This window comes from Corticium candelabrum, chromosome 6, assembly GCF_963422355.1.
Source record: "Corticium candelabrum chromosome 6, ooCorCand1.1, whole genome shotgun sequence".
Taxonomy (NCBI): Eukaryota; Metazoa; Porifera; class Homoscleromorpha; order Homosclerophorida; family Plakinidae; genus Corticium; species Corticium candelabrum.
Genome location: NC_085090.1, coordinates 4,902,618 through 4,922,130, shown reverse-complemented (window position 1 = coordinate 4,922,130; position 19,513 = coordinate 4,902,618). Strand labels below are relative to the sequence as shown.

At 42.9% G+C, this 19,513-nt stretch overlaps 4 protein-coding genes across 4 annotated transcripts in view; 2 read left to right on the top strand and 2 right to left on the bottom strand.

The window, feature by feature from the left end:
* Window positions 1-2,095: 2,095 nt before the first annotated feature.
* On the bottom strand, window positions 2,096-3,111 carry LOC134180813 (uncharacterized protein K02A2.6-like). The gene is made up of 3 exons (XM_062647998.1): window positions 2,909-3,111; window positions 2,628-2,836; window positions 2,096-2,586 (listed from the first exon to the last, which is right to left on the bottom strand). The coding sequence occupies exons 1-3, from the start codon at window positions 3,109-3,111 to the stop codon at window positions 2,096-2,098; spliced, it is 903 nt and encodes a 300-aa protein (XP_062503982.1).
* Window positions 3,112-3,192: 81 nt separating this feature from the next.
* On the bottom strand, window positions 3,193-5,013 carry LOC134180812 (uncharacterized protein K02A2.6-like). Its single transcript, XM_062647996.1, has one exon. It carries the CDS (start codon window positions 5,011-5,013, stop codon window positions 3,193-3,195), a length of 1,821 nt encoding a protein of 606 aa, XP_062503980.1.
* A 2,188-nt stretch (window positions 5,014-7,201) lies between these two features.
* On the top strand, window positions 7,202-17,795 carry LOC134181008 (ras association domain-containing protein 2-like). Its single transcript, XM_062648199.1, has 10 exons — window positions 7,202-7,271; window positions 7,343-7,437; window positions 8,637-9,069; window positions 10,488-10,576; window positions 10,638-10,742; window positions 10,809-10,860; window positions 14,727-14,791; window positions 15,832-15,894; window positions 17,378-17,475; window positions 17,530-17,795. The coding sequence occupies exons 1-10, from the start codon at window positions 7,232-7,234 to the stop codon at window positions 17,588-17,590; spliced, it is 1,101 nt and encodes a 366-aa protein (XP_062504183.1). The 5' UTR covers window positions 7,202-7,231; the 3' UTR covers window positions 17,591-17,795.
* A 1,072-nt stretch (window positions 17,796-18,867) lies between these two features.
* The window catches only part of LOC134181140 (transcription factor RFX4-like), a 5,685-nt gene continuing 5,039 nt past the window's right edge, over window positions 18,868-19,513 (top strand). The window contains exons 1-3 of the mRNA XM_062648351.1: window positions 18,868-19,131; window positions 19,194-19,263; window positions 19,339-19,462. Coding sequence (XP_062504335.1) covers window positions 19,047-19,131; window positions 19,194-19,263; window positions 19,339-19,462 — 279 coding nt within the window. The 5' untranslated portion in view covers window positions 18,868-19,046. The remainder of the gene's footprint in view (window positions 19,132-19,193; window positions 19,264-19,338; window positions 19,463-19,513) is intronic.

Sequence of the window (19,513 nt, the reverse complement as noted above, 5' to 3'; positions counted from 1 at the left end):
CTAGGCGTAGTTTCTATGTGCTAAACCATAAACATCATGTCTAGAGGATGGACACCCGATGGCTGAATTCTCATAGCACAGCTACCAAACAGAGAGAGATGGAGCCTTAAGATGACATCACGTTCGTCTATTGGTCGGAATAGCTTCATTTGCATCTGCTCTAATCGAGTATGAATACGGTCGTACGGTCGTACGGTCGTCGGCCCGACGACTCCTATACCCTTAGCCCGAATATCCGGGAGTCCTGTAATAACGTTATCCCGTCATTCCAATCTATACACAACAACTTGCATAGAGTGCATCATGTACCAGACCCTTTTCCCTTGTTCAGAAATAAATGCAGTTCCTGCTACCATTTCTTTCTTTCCAAGTGACCGAAGGTCGTAGCAATCGTCGAAAAAATGGTCCAGCAAAATAAATTGATTAGTTAGTATTAATTAATTAATTAGTAGACATAAAAATTTCAATAATTATTGAACTACTCAAAAGTTTACTTACAACCGCAGGTTTAGGCTTACAAGACTAAGCCCCTCTAGAAACAGATGACAAACACAACGTCGCTACGTTCTTCATGAGAAATGGCCACGCTTGAAATGATTTCTGTTTTCAAAATTCAAAGGCTGATGAGTTGGTTTGGGACGTCTTGATCACGGGCATTTTGTGTCTGCCAAAGTGACATAGCAATCCCGAATATGGTTTAGACGACGTCCCGGATGTGATAGGTCAAACGTCAGTCTTCTTGCACCCGACGTTTCATTGTTCTCTTCTTTCGAAAACGAGAGAATCCGAGAACATCAAAGGCAGAACGAGTCTAGAGATATACTAAATATCTAATAAATTTTATTGATTAATCAGCTTTAGAAATTAATATATTTACTCTTCTAGCTAGTCGTAGTCTCGCGTAGACAGACCCTTTCTAGTACATTAGCCTCGCAGTGCGGATTGCAGCCCGGATGCGCAGTATGTATGAGAGTGGTAATGACGTGGCATCCGGGACTGCAATCCACACTGCGGCTTGGGCGAGGCTACTAAAAGTGCAAGAGGGCCTGGGTACGAGGCTACTAGTAGTCATGTACTCTCGGGCGACAGTAATCTAGGGTGTGGACGGACTAGCGACAAACTAATTAAATATAAATGCATTACGCGTGTCTAGCAGCTATTCCGTAACCTAGGGTTAGAACAGCTGAGCGTTTAGCACCTAAGTTAATTAAATTAATAGTTAAGTAGAATATGTACGCCGGAAGCTTAGAGGTCTGGCTAGACGAGACTACTTCACTGCAATCCACTGGTGAGACTAAATGCGGTTAGGGGCTAGATTCCTGTTTTGCTAGGTTGTGTTACATGCATGATTTGGTATGAAAAGTAATACATGCAACCTAAATAATAGAGATAGTGCGTGCGGGGGCGAAGAGTAGGCGTTCCCTGTAGTACCCGTATTTGCTGCCATTTAAGGGGGCAAGTTTGTGTCCTCGCCAGGTATCTCTGTATGCGACGGCGGCTTGTACAACATTTCAAGGACGTTCAACTGTGTGTTAGATAGTACGGCGACAGTATACTAATTACGAAAGATTAAAACCAAATTTTATCGGTGAATTCGCGAGTTTGACGTGATTTCGTAGTCTGATGGTCGAGTGCGAGAAAGCTAATTCTTAGAATAGAGATTATGGAACAGAAGTCTAAAAGCCTCTCCGACGAATCGCAGAAGCGATACGAGGAGAAAGTTGTACCTGCGGGCCTAACAACAGGTATAGAACGGAGGCTCAACTGTGGACGGAGAAGCAAGAAGTATTCACGACATGAATTGGAGTGACATGATGTTGTATATGATTGTATGCTGTTAGGTGTACTAGACCTGTCTTGAGACGAACATATCTCTTTCTACTGGAAGTTGTAGTACATATATTATAACAGTCGTAAGCTACGTTCCAGATCGGCACAAGCTATCACACCCTATCAGTCTATGCTATGCTCAGGCTCTAACGCAACAGCAATCCAACAAGTGCTAACAGTCACTTATCTAATTACCTAAGTATATGACACCCCAACGTACGCATGCTCACCAATCTATGTACCAGTCTACCACACTCCTCTCTCCTTAGCTTTGTCTATATCGGAAGGGTAACTGACGATTGACTCGAACTGGATAACGTCGATCAGTTCCACTTGATGTTCCTCTTACTTCGGCTGTAGCTCCCTCAGCAAGAGATGGTATGGCTATTGTAACAGGTTCTTCTGCTTGTTGTGCTTCTCTCACTGGACTAGTAGGTTCTGTTTGTCCTGTCTGTTCAAGTGTTGGTCGTGGATTAGAAGTAATATCTGTAGTTGCTTCAGTATCCGCCTCATCTGATGTCTCTATGACAGTAGGTACACTCCTTTCATCTCGTCTCCTGATATGTTCGATATGAACATATCGGAGGTGATTGTTCACGTTCACCATGTAATTTGTTGGTCCCAAGCGCTGTAGGATGATTTCTGTCAGCCATTTCCCTCGGCCATCTCGACGTGTGTTGAGGACTGCCACCGTGTCTCCTGGGTTGAGATTTCTAACGTATTTTGTTGCTTCTTCGTATCTCTCACTTTGCCTGTCTTGAATTTGTCGTCCACTCTCTGGTCTTACTAATGTCAACCGTGTCTCAGCTCACGTTTCATCAGTAGTTCTGATGGTGTCTTCCCAGTAGTAGTGTTTGGGGTTGTTCGATATTTCAACAACAGTAACGAAATCTGATGACTAATTGACCGATCTGGTGGCCTCATCTTCAGAGACTTCTTGAGCTCCTGCACGAACCGTTCTGCCTGCCCATTCGAAGCAGGGTGATACGGAGGTGTCCTTTGATGTCTAATCCCGTTCGCTCACACGAAGTCCTGAAACTCTCTTGCCACGAATTGAGGCCCGTTATCTAAAACTAGCCTTTGAGGGATTCCATGGCAGCTGAATGACCTCCTCAATGCTTCAACTTTCTGAGTCGTAGTGGCATGTATTCCGAGCTCGTGGACTTCCGGCCACTTGGTAAATGCATCAATTACCACAAGGTATTGCTTTCCCTTGAACTCTGCAAAATCCACATGAAGGCGAGTCCAGGGCGCATCTGGGTAGATCCATGGATGTGACATGACCTGAGCCGGCTTATTCCGTATACTCTGATATGCTGTGCAAGTCTTCACTACTTCCTCTAGATCTTGGTCTAGTCTTGGTCACCACACGAAACTTCGTGTCAGAGATTTCATTCGACAGAGGCCAATATGACCTTCGTGAATCTCTTGTAACACTGTGCCTCGAAGCTTGGATGGAATAATTACACGATTCCCCCACAGTAGACACCCGTTTTCAATTGTAAGCTCATCCGCTCGTCGTGCATACGGCAGTAACTGTGTACTTACATTAGGCTTCCATCCACGCAAAGTGTACTCGTAAACTTGTCGTAGTATGGAGTCTCGCTGCAGTTCCTTAGCAATGTCTTGCGCTGTAACAGGTAACTGCTCACAATGATCAATAGCATACATTTGCTCATTGGGATCCACTACGTTGACTGGAATGGGTAGTCTCGAAAGTAGATCAGCTTCTTTGTTGCTCAATCCTGATGTGTATTCCAAGTTGTATTGATAAGCACTTAGAATTAGTGACCAACGCTGTAGTCGAGTCGCTGCTAGAGTAGGTACTCCCTCTTTCGGACCCAATATCTTCAACAGTGGTCGATGGTCAGTTACAAGTGTGAATGGCCTTCCCACCAAATACTTATGGAATTGTCGCACTCCAAAGATGAGTGCTAACGCTTCTCGTTCCAATTGAGCATATCGTCTTTCTGCCGTGGTCAAGGTTCGTGAAGCAAAAGCGACTGGTTGCTCACTACCGTCTGACATTACATGTGTGAGACAGGCTCCCACTCCATACGGTGGAGCATCGCAAGCAAGACGTACCGGTTTCTTCAAGTCATAATGCGTCAAGAAATCCGATTCCAACAAATTCTGTTTGGCTTGCTGGAAAGCTTTTGCTTGTTTTGCATCCCATTCCCACAATGTGTTCTTCTGCAGCAAACTATGCAGTGGTTGTAGAATGGTTGAGAGGTTAGGCAAGAACCTTCCATAATAATTCAATAGGCCTAAGAATGCCCTTAGCTCGGTTGTGTTACTTGGCTCTGGAGCTTGTCGTATTGCTGCCAGTTTTTTCTCAGCCGGTCTAAGTCCATGCCCATCCACAACATAACCAAGGTACTCAACTCTAGTTTTCTTGAACTCACCCTTTTCCCTTTTCAGACGAAGTCCTGCTTGACTCAGTCTTTTCAAGACTTGATGAAGACGTTCGTCATGTTGTTCTTCGGATTGGCCCGCAATCAGAATGTCGTCTAAATAACAGGACACTCCTGGCATTCCTGTAAGAACATTGTCCATTTCTCGCTGGCAAATTCCGGGTGCAGTCGAAATACCAAAGGGCATACATGTGTACGCAAACAGGCCCTTGGCAGTGTTGATAGTCAAACACCTTTGGCTGCTTGCATCCACTCGCATCTGCATGTAAGCTTGTTTCATTTCCAGACGTGTAAAGAACCGTCCTCCTGCTAACGATGCAAACAAGTCCTGTGCATTTGGCATTGGATAATTGTCCATCTCCAGGTAGGGGTTAATTGTTACCTTGTAATCGCCACAAATTCTGATAGAATTATCAGCCTTTCTCACAATGACGATAGGTGCTGCCCACTCACTGTTTTCCGCTGGCTGTATAATGCCCTCTTCCTGAAGTCGATTAAGCTCCTCCTCTACCTTCTGTTGCAAGGCATAAGGCATTGGGCGTGGCCTATGGAACTGTGGCTTGGCATCTGCAGACAAAGTTATCTTGGCTTGATAGCCTTGCAAAGTACCTACTCCCTCTGCAAACAACTGAGGAAACTTCTCAGGTACATCAAAAACTCCACTATCAACTTTGAACAGAGAAGCCCAATCAAGCTTGAGGTTTGACAGCCAATCTCGTCCCAAAACTGCTGGCTTATCACTCACATCTACTACAATCAACGGCTCCATGGATTGTTGCATTCCATACTTGATTGGTACAACAGCTTCTCCCTTCACCTTCAATCTTCACCACTATATGACTGAAGTTGGGCAGTGCTCTTTTTCAGCTGTACGTGGGATAGAACTTCACTATACATCTGGGTTGGTACAACACTCACTGAAGCTCCAGTGTCCACTTGCATCTCCACATTCCTGCCTGCCACCTCTATTGTCACCTTGACCCCGCCTCTACCAGACAAAGAACAAATGAGGCTTACATCTTCTGCATCTACTTGATATGTAGACTGAGTCTTCGGTTTCCTTTTTGTACGCCAATTGCCCTCCGTGCTATCTTTCGCGTTATCTCGTTGCTTCTTCCGACATGCTTTAGCGATATGGCCCTTCGTCTTGCAGAACAGACACGTGTAGTTTTTGAATCTACACTTGGTTGGGTCATGACCATGATCATTGCAACGATAACATGCCTTATCCAAAGCACGCAACGATCCCGATTGGCTGTGGCTGCTTGTGGTCGCTCTCTTGACAGCAAATGCCGTCTCCAATGTCCTGGAATGTCCACTAGCTGCGTGTCGTGTCGACTCCCCACGGAGGTGTTGTGTCTCCGCTCTGGCTGTTTCTGCAGCTTGTGCAATCCGCAGAGCCTTTTCCAGCGTTAGCTCTGCCTCAGCTAAAATCTTCTGCTGTATATTCTCGTGTAGCAACCCACAGACTAATTGATCGCGTAATGCAGTATTGAGCTGCTCACCGAAATCACAATGTTTGTCGAGGCGTCGCAGCTCCGAAACGTAAACAGCAATATTCTCGCCTTCCCGCTGCATTCGCTTATAAAAGCGAAAACGCTCTGCGACGACGATAATTCTCGGTTCATAGTGGTCCTGCAATAGCTTGAAGAGCGCATCCAACGATTTGTCTTGAGGAGCCGCCGTTCGTACCAAATTCTTTAGTAATGTGTACGTCGTTGTGCCCATCGACGTCAGAAGAACAGCTATCTTCTTGTCGTCGTCCGTGATTTCATTTGCCGTGCAATAGAGCAAGAATCTTTCTTTGTAGTCTTCGACATTATCTACGCCCGCGTTGAACTCGCAGAGTTTCCCGTGTCGAGCCGCCATCCTCGTCGCCAGTGTAGTATATATATATATTATAACAGTCGTAAGCTACGTTCCAGATCGGCACAAGCTATCACACCCTATCAGTCTATGTTATGCTCAGGCTCTAACGCAACAACAAGTGCTAACAGTCACTTATCTAATTACCTAAGTATATGACACCCCAACGTACGCATGCTCACCAATCTATGTACCAGTCTACCACAGAAATGATCGTAGGAACCTAACCCATCCTTGCAGATGGTACCCAGTCAGGACTAGTTGAGTCATACACAAAGGATGGCTTTCCTAGAATTATTCAGAGTAGCATAGATTACTCTTTTAGTACAGAACATACTAGAAATGACAGCTCCACCATACAGAAAGTGCTCAGAGCAAACACGCGAATGCTGCGACGGCTTCCAGTCCTTTCTGACTAGGCTGGAGATCCACGCTGCCCGTTGTCTGTTGCTCTAAATGACGCATTTCAGGTCCCTGACTGGTTGGTATAGCCGGTATAGACTGAAAAAGCATGTTGCTGCCCTGAATTCTACGATCGTGGCAGCCGAAAACAGAGCAACTCGTAGCCCCCTAAGATGGCGACTTCCGGGATATCACGTGATTGAGACGTCCAATGCACTATTATTGTTGAATGTCACGCCCTCGTAAGCAAATTTGTGCTCCCTCGAGGAGTTGTGCACCTATTACGTATGTAGCTAATAGTGTGCAAGTATCAGGAACCGATGTCTTGTATACTAGAAGTTACTTGCTGAAAAATAGAAAAATATAATCATATCGAAATGTTGCACACTCCATTAGCTATTTAGATATTGAGTCAATGACGATAAAAATTCTATTTTGCAGAAAGACTCTGTAGCATAGACTAGCTAAGCCTTGCACTTTCTTTTAGACTGCTCTAGAAAACGTGTTTAGGGCTATTTTGGGAAGTGTGAAAATTCCAAAACTGGGCGTTCTCCATACAAATGCAGTTTTACTTCTCTAGCTTGCACGTGATCAATTTTTAAAATCTTATCCAGATTACATGTTTGCCGTGACTGTCGTACACTACCAAACATACATAGACGTCAACAAGTATTTGCATATCCGGGTCACAATTAGACTTCCGGGACACCCAGTCAACGATGCCCAACTGTCCCAAGTGCGGAAAGCCGGTTTACTTCGGTAAGTGACTGTACTCTCTTTCCTCTTAAAACGGTTTAGTTATAAGCCATTTTGTTCCCATATTTTGTCAGCTGAACGTATTACATCAATCGGCTTTGATTGGCATCCTCTTTGTCTTCGTTGCGAGGAATGTGGCAAGCGGCTGAACCCCGGCGGCCATTCAGAAGTAAGTTGGCTGTTTCACAAACACGTTCAAGTATTTCAACCGTGTCTTGGCCGTACACCAAGAGTGAGCCAATGAGTAGGCGTGGTACTTTCTCCCACGCCGCTTTCGACCACGCCCGACAACGAAAAATAATGTTTCCGTAGCTAACACCCTGTCTCTAGAAGTGTTACTAAATTAAACGTGCAGGGGTTCTCAAGAAATTGAAGTACATAGACTTTTGACTGTTGGATTTAGCACAGGGAAATGCATGTGCACAATGTAATTGTAAGGCCACAAGAATAAATTACCTGTTAGAGACGCTCGCATTTCCTGCGCGCGTTTCACTTTTATATTTATTAATATCAACTTCTAATGCACAGAGTGTATCAATTATATCTCATCAGGAGCATACCGGCATTTCTCAATGTGGTGCGAGTGCACACGAACTCGTTGCACTCGAGTTCGTGTGCAAGAGTTCAAGTGTGTATCAAGAACTCTTACAACATAGTTCAAATGAACATGATTTAATTAAAATTAAGATTTATTCTAACTAAAACATACCCACCAGCCAAACTTGGTGCACTCGCTCTTGTAGACTACGAATTATTTTTTGTGTCTTATTCACAGTTAATTAGTTCTGAACAGTATAACATGTTGTTGAACTTTGTCAGTACTATATTTTGAACCAACAGTTGTATTATAGATTTTTCTGCTTGTTGGTCAGTTTGTATGCAAGTCTTTGTGTGTCTCTGTTTGTCTTTCTGTTTGTCTGTCTGTCTTTTTGTCTGTTTGTGTCTGTTTGTCTGTCTGTCTGTCTGTCTGTCTGTCTCTGTCTCTCTGTTTGAGTTAGCCGCTCTGATTTGATGAAACTGTGACACATGCACTTCGTCAAAAACAAGGACATTATACTTCATTTTGCATCATCTGTCAGGTTTGATTCAGTGAAGTTTTATCAAATTCTCCATACATTCTGGACTGAAAACATCTAATGAATGCTAGGAGAGTGTAAAATGAACTCATACAAGAAATCTTTACTTTTCTAGTTGTATATTTGTGTCTGTTTGTCTGTGTGTTTGTCTGTTTCCTGCTTGCTTGCTTGCTCGTTTGTTGTGTTACTTGTTTGTTGATGCCATAATCTTTGGTCTCTGTGTCTGTTTATATCTCAATTTGTTCGTTAACATTTTACATGAATATCTGATGTTATTATTCTTGTTTTGTAGCATAAAGGCAAACCGTACTGTAATACTCCATGTTACAGTGGACTCTTTGGTCCAAAAGGCTATGGTCGAAGTGGAGTAGTGATTCATGCCACAGCTGCAGACGGTGAAGGTTTCGATATTGCAAGCAAAGACTTGATGTTGAAAATAAGACAGTACAATGCATTCTTGAGTGGAATGCTGGGTGAACTGAGCAGTCGTGAATTGAACGGAAGAATTGTATTTGAAGGAGTCATGCGTATCTACTGGGGCCTTAAGAAGCCGATTCGATTGGCGTCATCAGCTAAGAGCAAGCTACGGTTGAGGAGTTCATTTGCTGAGTCAGACAGCCCTGTGTCTCCGTACACAAAGAAGTTGGTGACGCAACTGCAGAGGCAGAGGACAATGAACGAGAATGACCATCGGCTTCGTTCGTCTTCTTCTACTGAATCTGAGAGTATGTGCCAATTTTTGCTATAGATAGTAGAGTTGTGCACATTCTTACGCATTTGCTTTTTATTGTTCTGTCTGTCTGTCTCTCTGTCTGTCTGTCTGTCTGTCTGCTTGCCTGTCTGTCTGTGACCTTTTTTGATGATCTTACACGCGCACGCGCAAAACCAAAAGCTTGGACAGCCGTCAAATTACAAGACCAAAATATTATTTTTTGTGTTATCTTTTTTAATACTGTTACAGTCAGGATTTAATATATAGTCAAATATGCTCATTTGCTGAAGACTAGATAACCGCTTCCTTATGGCAGCTACCCGGATCAGGCTGCTGCAGAATTCCTATTGTGATCCGCAGCTGCTAAAGAAAGGATAGCCAAGGCTTTAGCCACCAGGGGACGCACAAACTTTAGGTTGTCTGGAGTCACACCCTCTTACTGCCTTCTTATCTGAAACCTTATACAGACATATAATAAATCAATTAAATCAACCTGTTGTTTCATGAAATTGAACAGACTATTACTGAAATGCAAGCTAATCAAAGATAAGCTAGAAATTTATTTATTTTATTTATCAAAGTTTAATCAACTGTCAGTCGTTAAGTAGTCACTCACACGGAATCTGATGCATGCCAGAATCGTAGATGCATTCGTTGACCTCGGAGCCTCCAGACAACACAGACAGAGACAGATTGTAGCTGCAGAACTAAAGTCCGTTCCCGAATAGGAGAATACGTGGGAACTGTGGTTAATAGATAAGGAATTGAAGAACAGAGATGGGCGGAGCTAGTGGAATAAAAGGTTCCAGTATAGAAACGTTTCGCTATGAACTTACGTTCAAAGGTTCAACCAATGCCTCAACTACCTAAGCTTGCTAGCTGCAGCTGTTTTACTTATCAATCCATAGTTCAAAGTACGTCTGCGTCAGGTTTTAAGTAGTGGGCGTGGTAACGGTGACTTGAAGTTATCAGGCACCTGGTGTAAATGGAAGAGTAGGTCAGGGCCAAGCGCGTGTCATACAGGAAGTTAGTAATTTTGTTGTAATAAAGCACCAATCTCCGTATTCATGAACTGATCTGGAACCTCCTCCTTGTGAGTATTCCAATGATGTTGGAATCAACTCGCTAGGACGTCTGCTTCAGGAGATACGGGTTTTTCCCACGTATTCTCCTATTCAGGAATGGACTTTAGAATTGGTCGTCTGTATTACTCAACTAGAGACTTTAATAGCAACCACGCCTTACAGGTCAGGGGCTGCATTTGGTCATTTTGGCTAAAGGTAATTTGGATTAGTGAGAATTCAGATTAGCAAGGTTCTACTGTAATTGGAGATGCCCTCTAAGTTACCTGACTTGTTCAAAGTCAGTTATCTTATGGCTCATAGTTGAAATTGCATCTTCTCAACAAAGTCAGTCAACTGCATTTTATAGGTAACAGTCCGGCTACTCCGAAACGACAACGGTCTGTCAGGGCAAGGAAAATTAGCAATGCCGCTTCATTGCGTCCACCTGGAAAACAGGTGAGGGAATTACTGACATTCAGTTGTCATCTGGTTGTGTTTGAAGCAGTTAACTGTGCAGAACGATGAAGCGTTTATTCCTCCATATGGCACGTATGCAAATTTGAGGATTATCAGTACGTACTCTACAGAAGATGTCATGAAAATGTTACTAGAGAAATTTACTGTAAATGAAAGCTACGAGTTGCATGTTGTCGAATGTTGTTTGTGATGTGTTAAATTGCTGGTTTAGGTGGAGAACAGTCTGAACGAGTACGCCTTGTATGTCATACATGATCATGGAGGTTTGTCTCATAATGTATGCTGTATAGGTAGAGCAGTGTGTGTGTGTGTGTGTGTGTGTGTGTGTGTGTGTGTGTGTGTGTGTGTGTTTGTTCATCCAGTTATCTTCTCTTAACCTTGGCTGCACACAAGAACACGCCATTGGGTTCTTCAGTTTGCATTGACGTTTGTTTACCATTAGGCTGAGTGTCCAGCTGGTCATCTCCCTCAGGAGGAGAAAGACTGGCTGGAGACATTCGCCACTCAAAGTAAACCACGGACTCTCTATCCTGTATTCAGCATCTTGCACGTTTAGTTAGTGTTTGTGAATGCACGTGCATCCACAATAACTGCTGATACCAATTGACGTCGTTATTGCTTCTCTGCTAATAATGCAATCTGTAACTGAGTAGTCAATCTGTCATGCCATCTGATATTACATTTCGTTACCGTGTGAGCTACACCTGCATCTTGACTTCTTCTTTTGCTACCCTTTTCTTACTTTGAGGAATAGGCAGCACACACAAAACAGTTTCTAGTTGCTGAGGGTGTCGTACATTGCATGCATTGAACAAGTAGAACTTCTCAAGTAAAACTATGATTTGCATACATTGCGGTCGACCTCTGGTTGACCTCTGTGGTAAGCGTTGAGTCTAGCGATCTTAGCACGAGAGACAGACAACGAGACGAGCTGGAAATAGTCGATCTGTTGTTTGTAGTCTTAGATTGAATGTGTCTGCAGGCACTTGTGTCAGAGTGAAATTACATTAGCGAAGAGCCAATAGCGACGTGCATCACTATCGAGGATGCACAAACATTGAATGGCACTCTGATTGAAGGATTGGCATTGAGGAATTGAGTGGCGAATGTCTCCAATCGGTCGTTCTTCTCTTGGGAAGACGACCGGCTGGACACTTGAACCTAGTGTACCATTGGCAGTGTTGTGGTGGTAAGGTCTCGTGAAGCAAAATATTACTCTTTTAATTTTAATTACATGCTAAGTAAAAAGCCCTATCCACACTGACAACTGGACCGCGATCAATATGGAAATAGTGGGCGTTACTTCCATATCCGCTACGCGTGTAGTCGGAACATCTAACTCTCCTCTCTTGTCTTTGATCTTGCTTACGTTACGTCGCTGTATCAATGCTTCCACAAGCAAAGAACCCACACATACACACCGGTCATTAGTTACGTGATACCAAAAATGAGGCGGAGGTTGCATTTTCAAAGTGCACTGTGGATGCTTGTTAGCCCGATTGATTCGATCGTGATCCATTCTGGTCTAGTGTGGACAGGGCTAAAGAGTGTCTCATCGGTTTTCGTTGGTTTCTACTGCAAATCTATTTGTATGATCGATCTTGTCACACGTTTTTCTTAATTATCTTTATCACCGGTTTCATCATTTGTTAATGTATCCTATGTGGCATTCTTCATCTTGTAATTTTTGGTCTTACTCTCATATGTGTGAAAATCTGCATTCTATGAATGATCGTTGTGTGACATCATCAGGAACATACTGTTTAGAAACCACTAGTTATACAGAAGTAGAGGAGCCATGCATGGTCAGAAATGGTGCAATGAGAAATGTCTTGAGTTTCGTGACTACCTTGCTGATAAGGGCATGCCCATATAGTTGTATGATGTCTTGGTCAAAGTTTCTGCTAACCGTCACTTGTAAAGGTTGCCATTTATGTACCCACCACAACACACACACACACACACACACACACACACACACACACACACACACACACACACACACACACACACACACACACAGAGACACACACACAGACACACAGACACACACACACACACACACACACACACACACACACACACACACACACACACACACGTCTCTGTTAGTAGATTACAGTTTAGAAAGTGTATAGAACAACTTTGTTTGATTGTGAGTACGTGTTGATAGTCAAGTGCATTAGAGGATGAAGATATGATTATCTAACTATCTGGATCTTGTGCACTGCCTGGAAGCCTGTAGTTACAGCCATCATTTGTGTACTAATCAGGTTTTAGTTACATGTCGTGTTTTCTAATTTTTCTGTAATCTTGTATTACTCACTGGACTTACAGTAAAGTTGATCAGTTAAAGTCAATTTGTGTGCATAATGAACATATTATGATCGGCGATAACATATGATAGGCAGTATCGATACCATTTGTGGATATGAAAACTCATTTACTTGAGACAAAAGGGAAGGTGATACGATTACATGAAACTAATTGAATTGTTGCCTACTCTTGTGGTTAGGATTAACCACATAGTTTGCTCACAGACAGGCTTGGGTATTTGCCATCTTTAGTACATACCCAATTCATGCATTTGGCAAATTTTTGTATTTTAAAGTTATGAGAAGCTATGACCTGATGATGGTGACTGAGATACTAGACAGTTGGACAGCTGCAAGGAAAACAGTATGTAATGATGATCGAGGAGATGATCATGACATAATTAACGTAAGTATTAGCAGAAACTGCACAGCTTCAACGCACGCCGACTAGCCTGTTAAGAAGGAAACGCCCATAAACTTGCAAGCAGATCTGTGATAAGAACAGTCGTCATGTTGACTCTTTTCAGAGTTTGTTTCCAGAGTTTGTTTCTGCAGAATTGTTATGCAGTTATTTATATCAGAATTGGTAAATCTTACATAGAAGCGTGCCAATAGGTTGCACATGTGTAACCAGTCCTTTAGGGCCACATGACGTTCGTGCATGTTGGCAAAGAAACAGAGTCCCCATTTGAGAGCAATTTGAGGTGGCCGAGGACACAAGATTCGTGTGCTGCAATGCTTGTAAAACATGAACATCAATTTTTATATATAAAATATACCGGTAATTATATCAGGTATTGGTATTGGCTGTCGGTATCAGCTTTTTGTTTGGATATCGGTTATCGGTATATATTTGCCTGATACCCTTATCAGTGCAACACTATTGTAAAGCATCATACCTATGTGCACGTATGACAGATTACTGTCTTTGATCATGGCGAAGATACTTTTCTGAAATTGGAGGAAAAATAAATCTCGTAGAGAGAGCATTATAATGTGAATCATTTCAACGGCAGATTTCAATACCAGACTTGAGTTTGTAGTCTCTTGTTGATCAATCTGATTTTGTGTTTACGAAAATAGAAAGTGCTGGAAGACATCCACTTTCATACGAATTCGTGCAGTTCTTTCAGACAGTTGGCTTGCAGGTCTTGCTCAATGTCGGCAACCACTTCTTTAGCGTAGGGTTGTTCCGAATAGCTAAGCAATGGCTATTATCTGCAATACATTATACTGTGCACCATCCAATGGAGAAACCTACCAGACGTGCCCACGGGCAAGACACTTTTACACCATCATTTTTAAGAGCATCGCAAGATGCACATGCACATGCACAATAGTTTATGATTTTTGTCTGTATATCACTTTGGCAGAAACAAATAGCAAAAGGCATTAGCACAATGAGTACTTTTGTTACAACTTTGAGTCCGGTGCTCTTTAGGAAATGACCTGAACTTTGTGGGTATATTTGATTTGGGTATGGGGTGCTCATTCAGCCAAAATTAATTATTATTGATTTATCAGTGTGCAAAGTTTGTGATTTTATTTTGATTGCATATCAAAGTATTTCCTGGAAAATATTGAAACGAATGCAAATGTATGTCTGTATAGTACATGTGTGTGTGTGTGTGTGTGTGTGTGTGTGTGTGTGTGTGTGTGTGTGTGTGTGTGTGTGTGTGTGTGTGTGTGTGTTTGTATTCGTGATGTTGTGCTTGTCTGTGAATGAGTCGATTTTCTTTAACATAAGATGTTGGGTTGATGTGGTAGTTGTTGTAATCATTACTACTAGATGTGATACTGGAATATTATTTCAGGTGCCGAGCCGGTAAAGAACGATGACTATCCACTGCAAGTGAGACTAAAACTGGGTCCTAGCGAGGTATACTTTGAGTGTATGTGAGTGGATTGCTCAGTGTGTTGACATGGTGTGTGTGTGTGTGTGTGTGTGTGTGTGTGTGTGTGTGTGTGTGTGTGTGTGTGTGCGTGCGTGTGTGTGCACGTGTGTGTGTGTGTGTGTGTGTGTGTGTGTGTGTGTGTGTGTGTGTGTGTGTGCATGTCAGTGTTCGAAGAAGCGGTCGTCAAGTCATCACTTGACGACTAACTCATGTTTTATATTGACCAAATTGACCTGTGGGGTTGCCTTCCTGACGAAATCGGTAGCTTTGACTTCTACTCCAAGCTCTACCCATTCTTTCTCTTCGCTTGGATTCAGTTGCACAGAGGCTGCTACCAGAGGAGGCAAAGAATTTGATGCCTATTGCATGCATTTTCTTTGCTCTTCCTTGGCAATGAACACCACCACATTGAAATACGTCTTTGTACAGCTCTTAAGCTACGTTGATCTCTGCAAAGTGCATTTGTATTTGGTTTCTAGAGATGGTGGACTCTCATGGGCTTGCTGCCTCATCGTCTTTTTGTCTGAACAGACACACAACTAGACTGCCAAGTGTACTCTACTGGCACGCTAATTAACACCAGCCATAGCAATGACCTCTTGTGCTGCATTCCAATAGTTAGGTCGTTCCTTGGTCTACAGAGGTACTAGTACTGTAATCTTGCTCATGCATGGCTCGGGTTAGGTTAACTAAACTTTTAGTGAACTTATGTCAAAGCACTATTTTGGTATATAAATTTGTAGTACTGTTGTCTTCAACAGTCATTTTAACGTCACATTAGGCATGTTCATAGGTGATATCGCTGATCTGTTGACATTTTTGAGAATCTATTATTTTGACGACTAAAAAATTTAAAGTTGCCAAGCTGATGACTTGTGCCAGTTGCAAAATTTTGAACACTGGCATGTGTGTGTGTGTGTGTGTGTGTGTGTGTGTGTGTGTGTGTGTGTGTGTGTGTGTGTGTGTGTGTGTGTGTGTGTGTGTGTGTGTGTGTGTGTGTGTGTGTGAACATGTGTGCATGTAGGCCGTGGCAAAGATTTTCATAATGGATGCAGCAGACGAAGCACGAGTAGATGTCTCACCTGAGGTAAAGCTATTGCATAATCAAGCTTAATCCATTGTCTACAAATGTTGGCCTTGATGCATGTGAATGTGCTGGATATCATCATAGCATATTGTCTAAGGATTTCTCTCGATTGTGTGGTTGGTTTGGCCTGTTTGAACGACGAATAGAGTTAAGGGCAATCACATAGTCAAATTCAAGTGATCGCAAACTTGTATTATTCTATAGCGCAGTGTTACTCATATGAGCGTAGCTATTGTGCCTATCTTATATGCAATGTTAGATGAATCTGTCATTAAACCAGCATTTTCGCTGAACTTCATCTTTGTGTAACATGTCATTGGAAGCTTGATTTACTTGTTTTTTTGTTACATTTATTCGATGGACTCTCGAACGAGTTGGGATCGACGTAGACTCGAAGTTCCAGACCGTCTTCCAAAAGAAATGAGAGACGGTCTGGATCAACTTCTGATCAAACCGAGTTCGGAAGTAGGCGTAGTTACCTAAGTGAAATGGAAGGGTTGTAACAGTCAAAAACACCTCTTTGGATAATAGCGCTATGCCGCCTGATGTGACAATAGGAGATCAATTACTACATTTTAGAGGTGTGTTCAAACAAGGTGGGTGGTATCAACTGCGATGGTGGCAAATCTGCAGTGGTTCGCTGTTCAGGATGCGTTGAACCAATTTCGAGAGCCTTGGGCTCTGCTTCAAAGGCATGGTCCAGTGCAGTTTTACATCACGAAAGACACACGTGAAAGCAATCAATTACGAGCTGTCTTTACACGTAATTGTCGAACATGCCTTTGCCAGAAGCCGTGCATGTCATTACAGAACTCTCGACGTTCATTGGCTGACTCGGATCACTTTCGAACTTCGTTTGATCAGAAGTTGATCCAGACCGTCTCTCATTTCTTTTGGGAGACGGTCTGGAACTTCGAGGTTAGGATCGACCTTGAATGGGACTGTGTAAGAATATCCATGCTATATTGGAATGCAAAGCAAAATGTTGATGTTAAGCTTGCCAGTAGTCACATGATGGAGTAGTACCGTATTACCTCACATTTTATGACATGCCATTATAGCCGGGGTTGAGCAGACTGTCAATCTGACAACTGTGCAACTAAACCGTCATGCTGTTATAAGGTGGGGATGCCGGTATTGACCGGGGTACGTACAGGATCTTCAGTACATCTGAAGAAAGTGCTTGTGTTTCTCTCCAAATTCTGACTGCATTTGCACCGAATCTAATCTATGCATTTTCTCACCGATTGCTATAGGGGCAGTGTGTCAATTACATATTTTGAATTCATTGAGCACATTTGGGACCTTGCAACAAAATTGCACATGACATGTCTGCACATGCTCAGTCTGAGTCTTCTGACATAACACTACAGTACTCTGCCCATAAGACGAATAGGTCATGCATCTGGTTGATATAAAATGTTACCAATAACTTGCTTTCAACGAGGGGTGTGTAACAGCATTCCGTTGATATCTATTTTAGGTTGCTCAATACATAAATTTAGCAATGCCCGTACTTGAGGGCATCTTATCGAAATATGATGAAGAGGAGAAACGTGAAGCAGCAAAGATTAGGAAGAGGTATTTCCATTCATATGTATTCTGTTGCTTTTGTCTCACTAATCGTTGTCTCAGGTACCAATTGATGAAAAGGCAATTGAACGATCAAGTTCGCGGCATACAACAGGAAGCCTAAATGGTCTGTTGTTTGTGTGTTGTACACTGGCTGTCGCAACTGATTCTATAGAGAGGCTAGCACTTTTGGCCATAATGTACATTGTAGTTACGTGAGACATGCTGCTCTGCTCGGCTGGTTATTAATTTTTTAGGCGATATTTGAATCAGTACTTTATTGATATAAATATCAAAGTTTGACACTGTTGAAATAATTGAGATCTGTAGATTTGTGTTTGTGTCGGGAGAGTAAAGTTGAAGTGATAGGTGGTCTGTACATGTGTGTAGATGTTATGGGAAGGTTACTAACTTAGAATTGGATGATGTTTGTGTTGCATGTAGTGTGTGTGTGTGTGTGTGTGTGTGTGTGTGTGTGTGTGTGTGTGTGTGTGTGTGTGTGTGTGTGTGTCTGTGTCGGTCTGTCTGTCTGTCTGTCTGTCTGTCTGTCTGTCTGTCTGTGCATGCGTGTGTGTGTGCCTCCTCCGCCGCTTTTGTGGAGAACTGAATTTTGTCAATCTTATCGTTACTCTTCTATCTTGACTAGAAGGAAATATACCTTGCAAACTGTATGTCTGTATTGGAATGTATCGTGTATGCAGTAGCTGACCTCACTATGTCTGCTATTGTTTTTTTTCTATCTAATACAGTCATTCACAACAGTTTATAGATCCTTGTCCTCATAATATGCAATCATTCTGCTAGAATCAATGAAATTTTCACTTTTACCTACTTTAGGTAATTACAATACTAACATTTCATGTATACAGAACTACTAACTACTGGATCCAGTAGGAACTGTATGTTAGGATAACCAACAGGCATAATTCATTGCTCTGTGCATAAGTGGTCTCGCATGCTAGTCCTTGCTCTCAGAGTGGCATCAAGTTAGATCGATCTCAGGTTTGTCATGGTATCAAGAGCTAAAGTTTCACAAACATAAAACAATACTTTAAACAATTATCTCGTTTAGTGGCTACTAGGTCTGGCCTCTTGGAATAACAACCTCAACATTGAGGTTGGAACATTTGTCTTGTAGCACATCAGATGCTTACAGTTTGTCTAGCTAGGTTTACATTGGCAATCGCATGTCATTGGCTGTTTCTAGTGCTCGTGCATCGTGGGCGAATGATACACGTCGCGTAGAGCTTCTCGTCCACCTCGACCGGCTTCTTGTTTCGCTCCAGGTCGGAAGTGGTGGTGCGAGCAGCCAGTGGGCGTTCGCTAATACACAGCAGTTGCGATTTGATTATTCTCCTGTGTTGTACGCCGTGCGGGTCGCCGCCTGATGAGGAAATCCGATTTACGGGGCGGCAGCTCGTCCATTGCCGAGCGGAACCGTTGATGTAGCAGCTGCAACGAACGAAGCGGGACCGAGTTGATGTCACATGTGTCATAACTGACTGCGTACGGGTTATAGCTTTCTGTCATTTGGTGCTAGTTGGCATTCGGAAGCGGCGGCTCTTGTGTCGACTCAAAAGATGACAGAACGAGGTCGCGCCGGTGGAAGTGACGACGACTATGACCCGAAAGAAGAAGATTCTGAGTACAGGGATGTGCGTCCAGGTAGAGATTTTCGTCGCAGAGAACGTGAAGAACGGGTGTTGTAACGTCCGTGGTCCGCGCAGGAAAGCAAGCGTCTCGTTCCGCAATACAACGCGGCATCAAATCGCGCAACGCAAAACTCACTCTGAAATGGTAAGCGTTTACAAATTTACGAGAAGCTGAGACACCTATGAACGCAGTTGTATTGTTTTTCTCTTTCTTTTTAAGGTTGGAGGAAAACTACGAAGAGTCTGACGGCGTGTGTCTGCCTAGAAGCGTGTTATACACTCATTATCTCGATTTTTTCAAGCGCCAGAATCTCGTGCCTGTGAGCGCTGCGAGCTTTGGCAAGGTTGGTTACTTTCCATAAACGATTGTGTGTATTTGTGTATGCAGATGTCGT

Excerpts from the sequence above, each read along its gene's own strand:
- LOC134181008 (XM_062648199.1), top strand. The coding sequence starts at position 7,232 with ATGCCCAACTGTCCCAAGTGCGGAAAGCCGGTTTACTTCG. Across the intron at positions 9,070-10,487 it reads TTCTTCTACTGAATCTGAGA|GTAACAGTCCGGCTACTCCG; the intron begins GTATGTGCCAAT and ends TGCATTTTATAG. Across the intron at positions 14,792-15,831 it reads TAAAACTGGGTCCTAGCGAG|GCCGTGGCAAAGATTTTCAT; the intron begins GTATACTTTGAG and ends GTGTGCATGTAG.
- LOC134180813 (XM_062647998.1), bottom strand. The coding sequence starts at position 3,111 with ATGTCACATCCATGGATCTACCCAGATGCGCCCTGGACTCGCCTTCAT. Across the intron at positions 2,837-2,908 it reads TGCCATGGAATCCCTCAAAG|ACATCAAAGGACACCTCCGT; the intron begins GCTAGTTTTAGA and ends GAACGGGATTAG. Across the intron at positions 2,587-2,627 it reads GAAACGTGAGCTGAGACACG|ACAGGCAAAGTGAGAGATAC; the intron begins GTTGACATTAGT and ends GACAAATTCAAG.
- LOC134180812 (XM_062647996.1), bottom strand. The coding sequence starts at position 5,013 with ATGGAGCCGTTGATTGTAGTAGATGTGAGTGATAAGCCAGCAGTTTTG.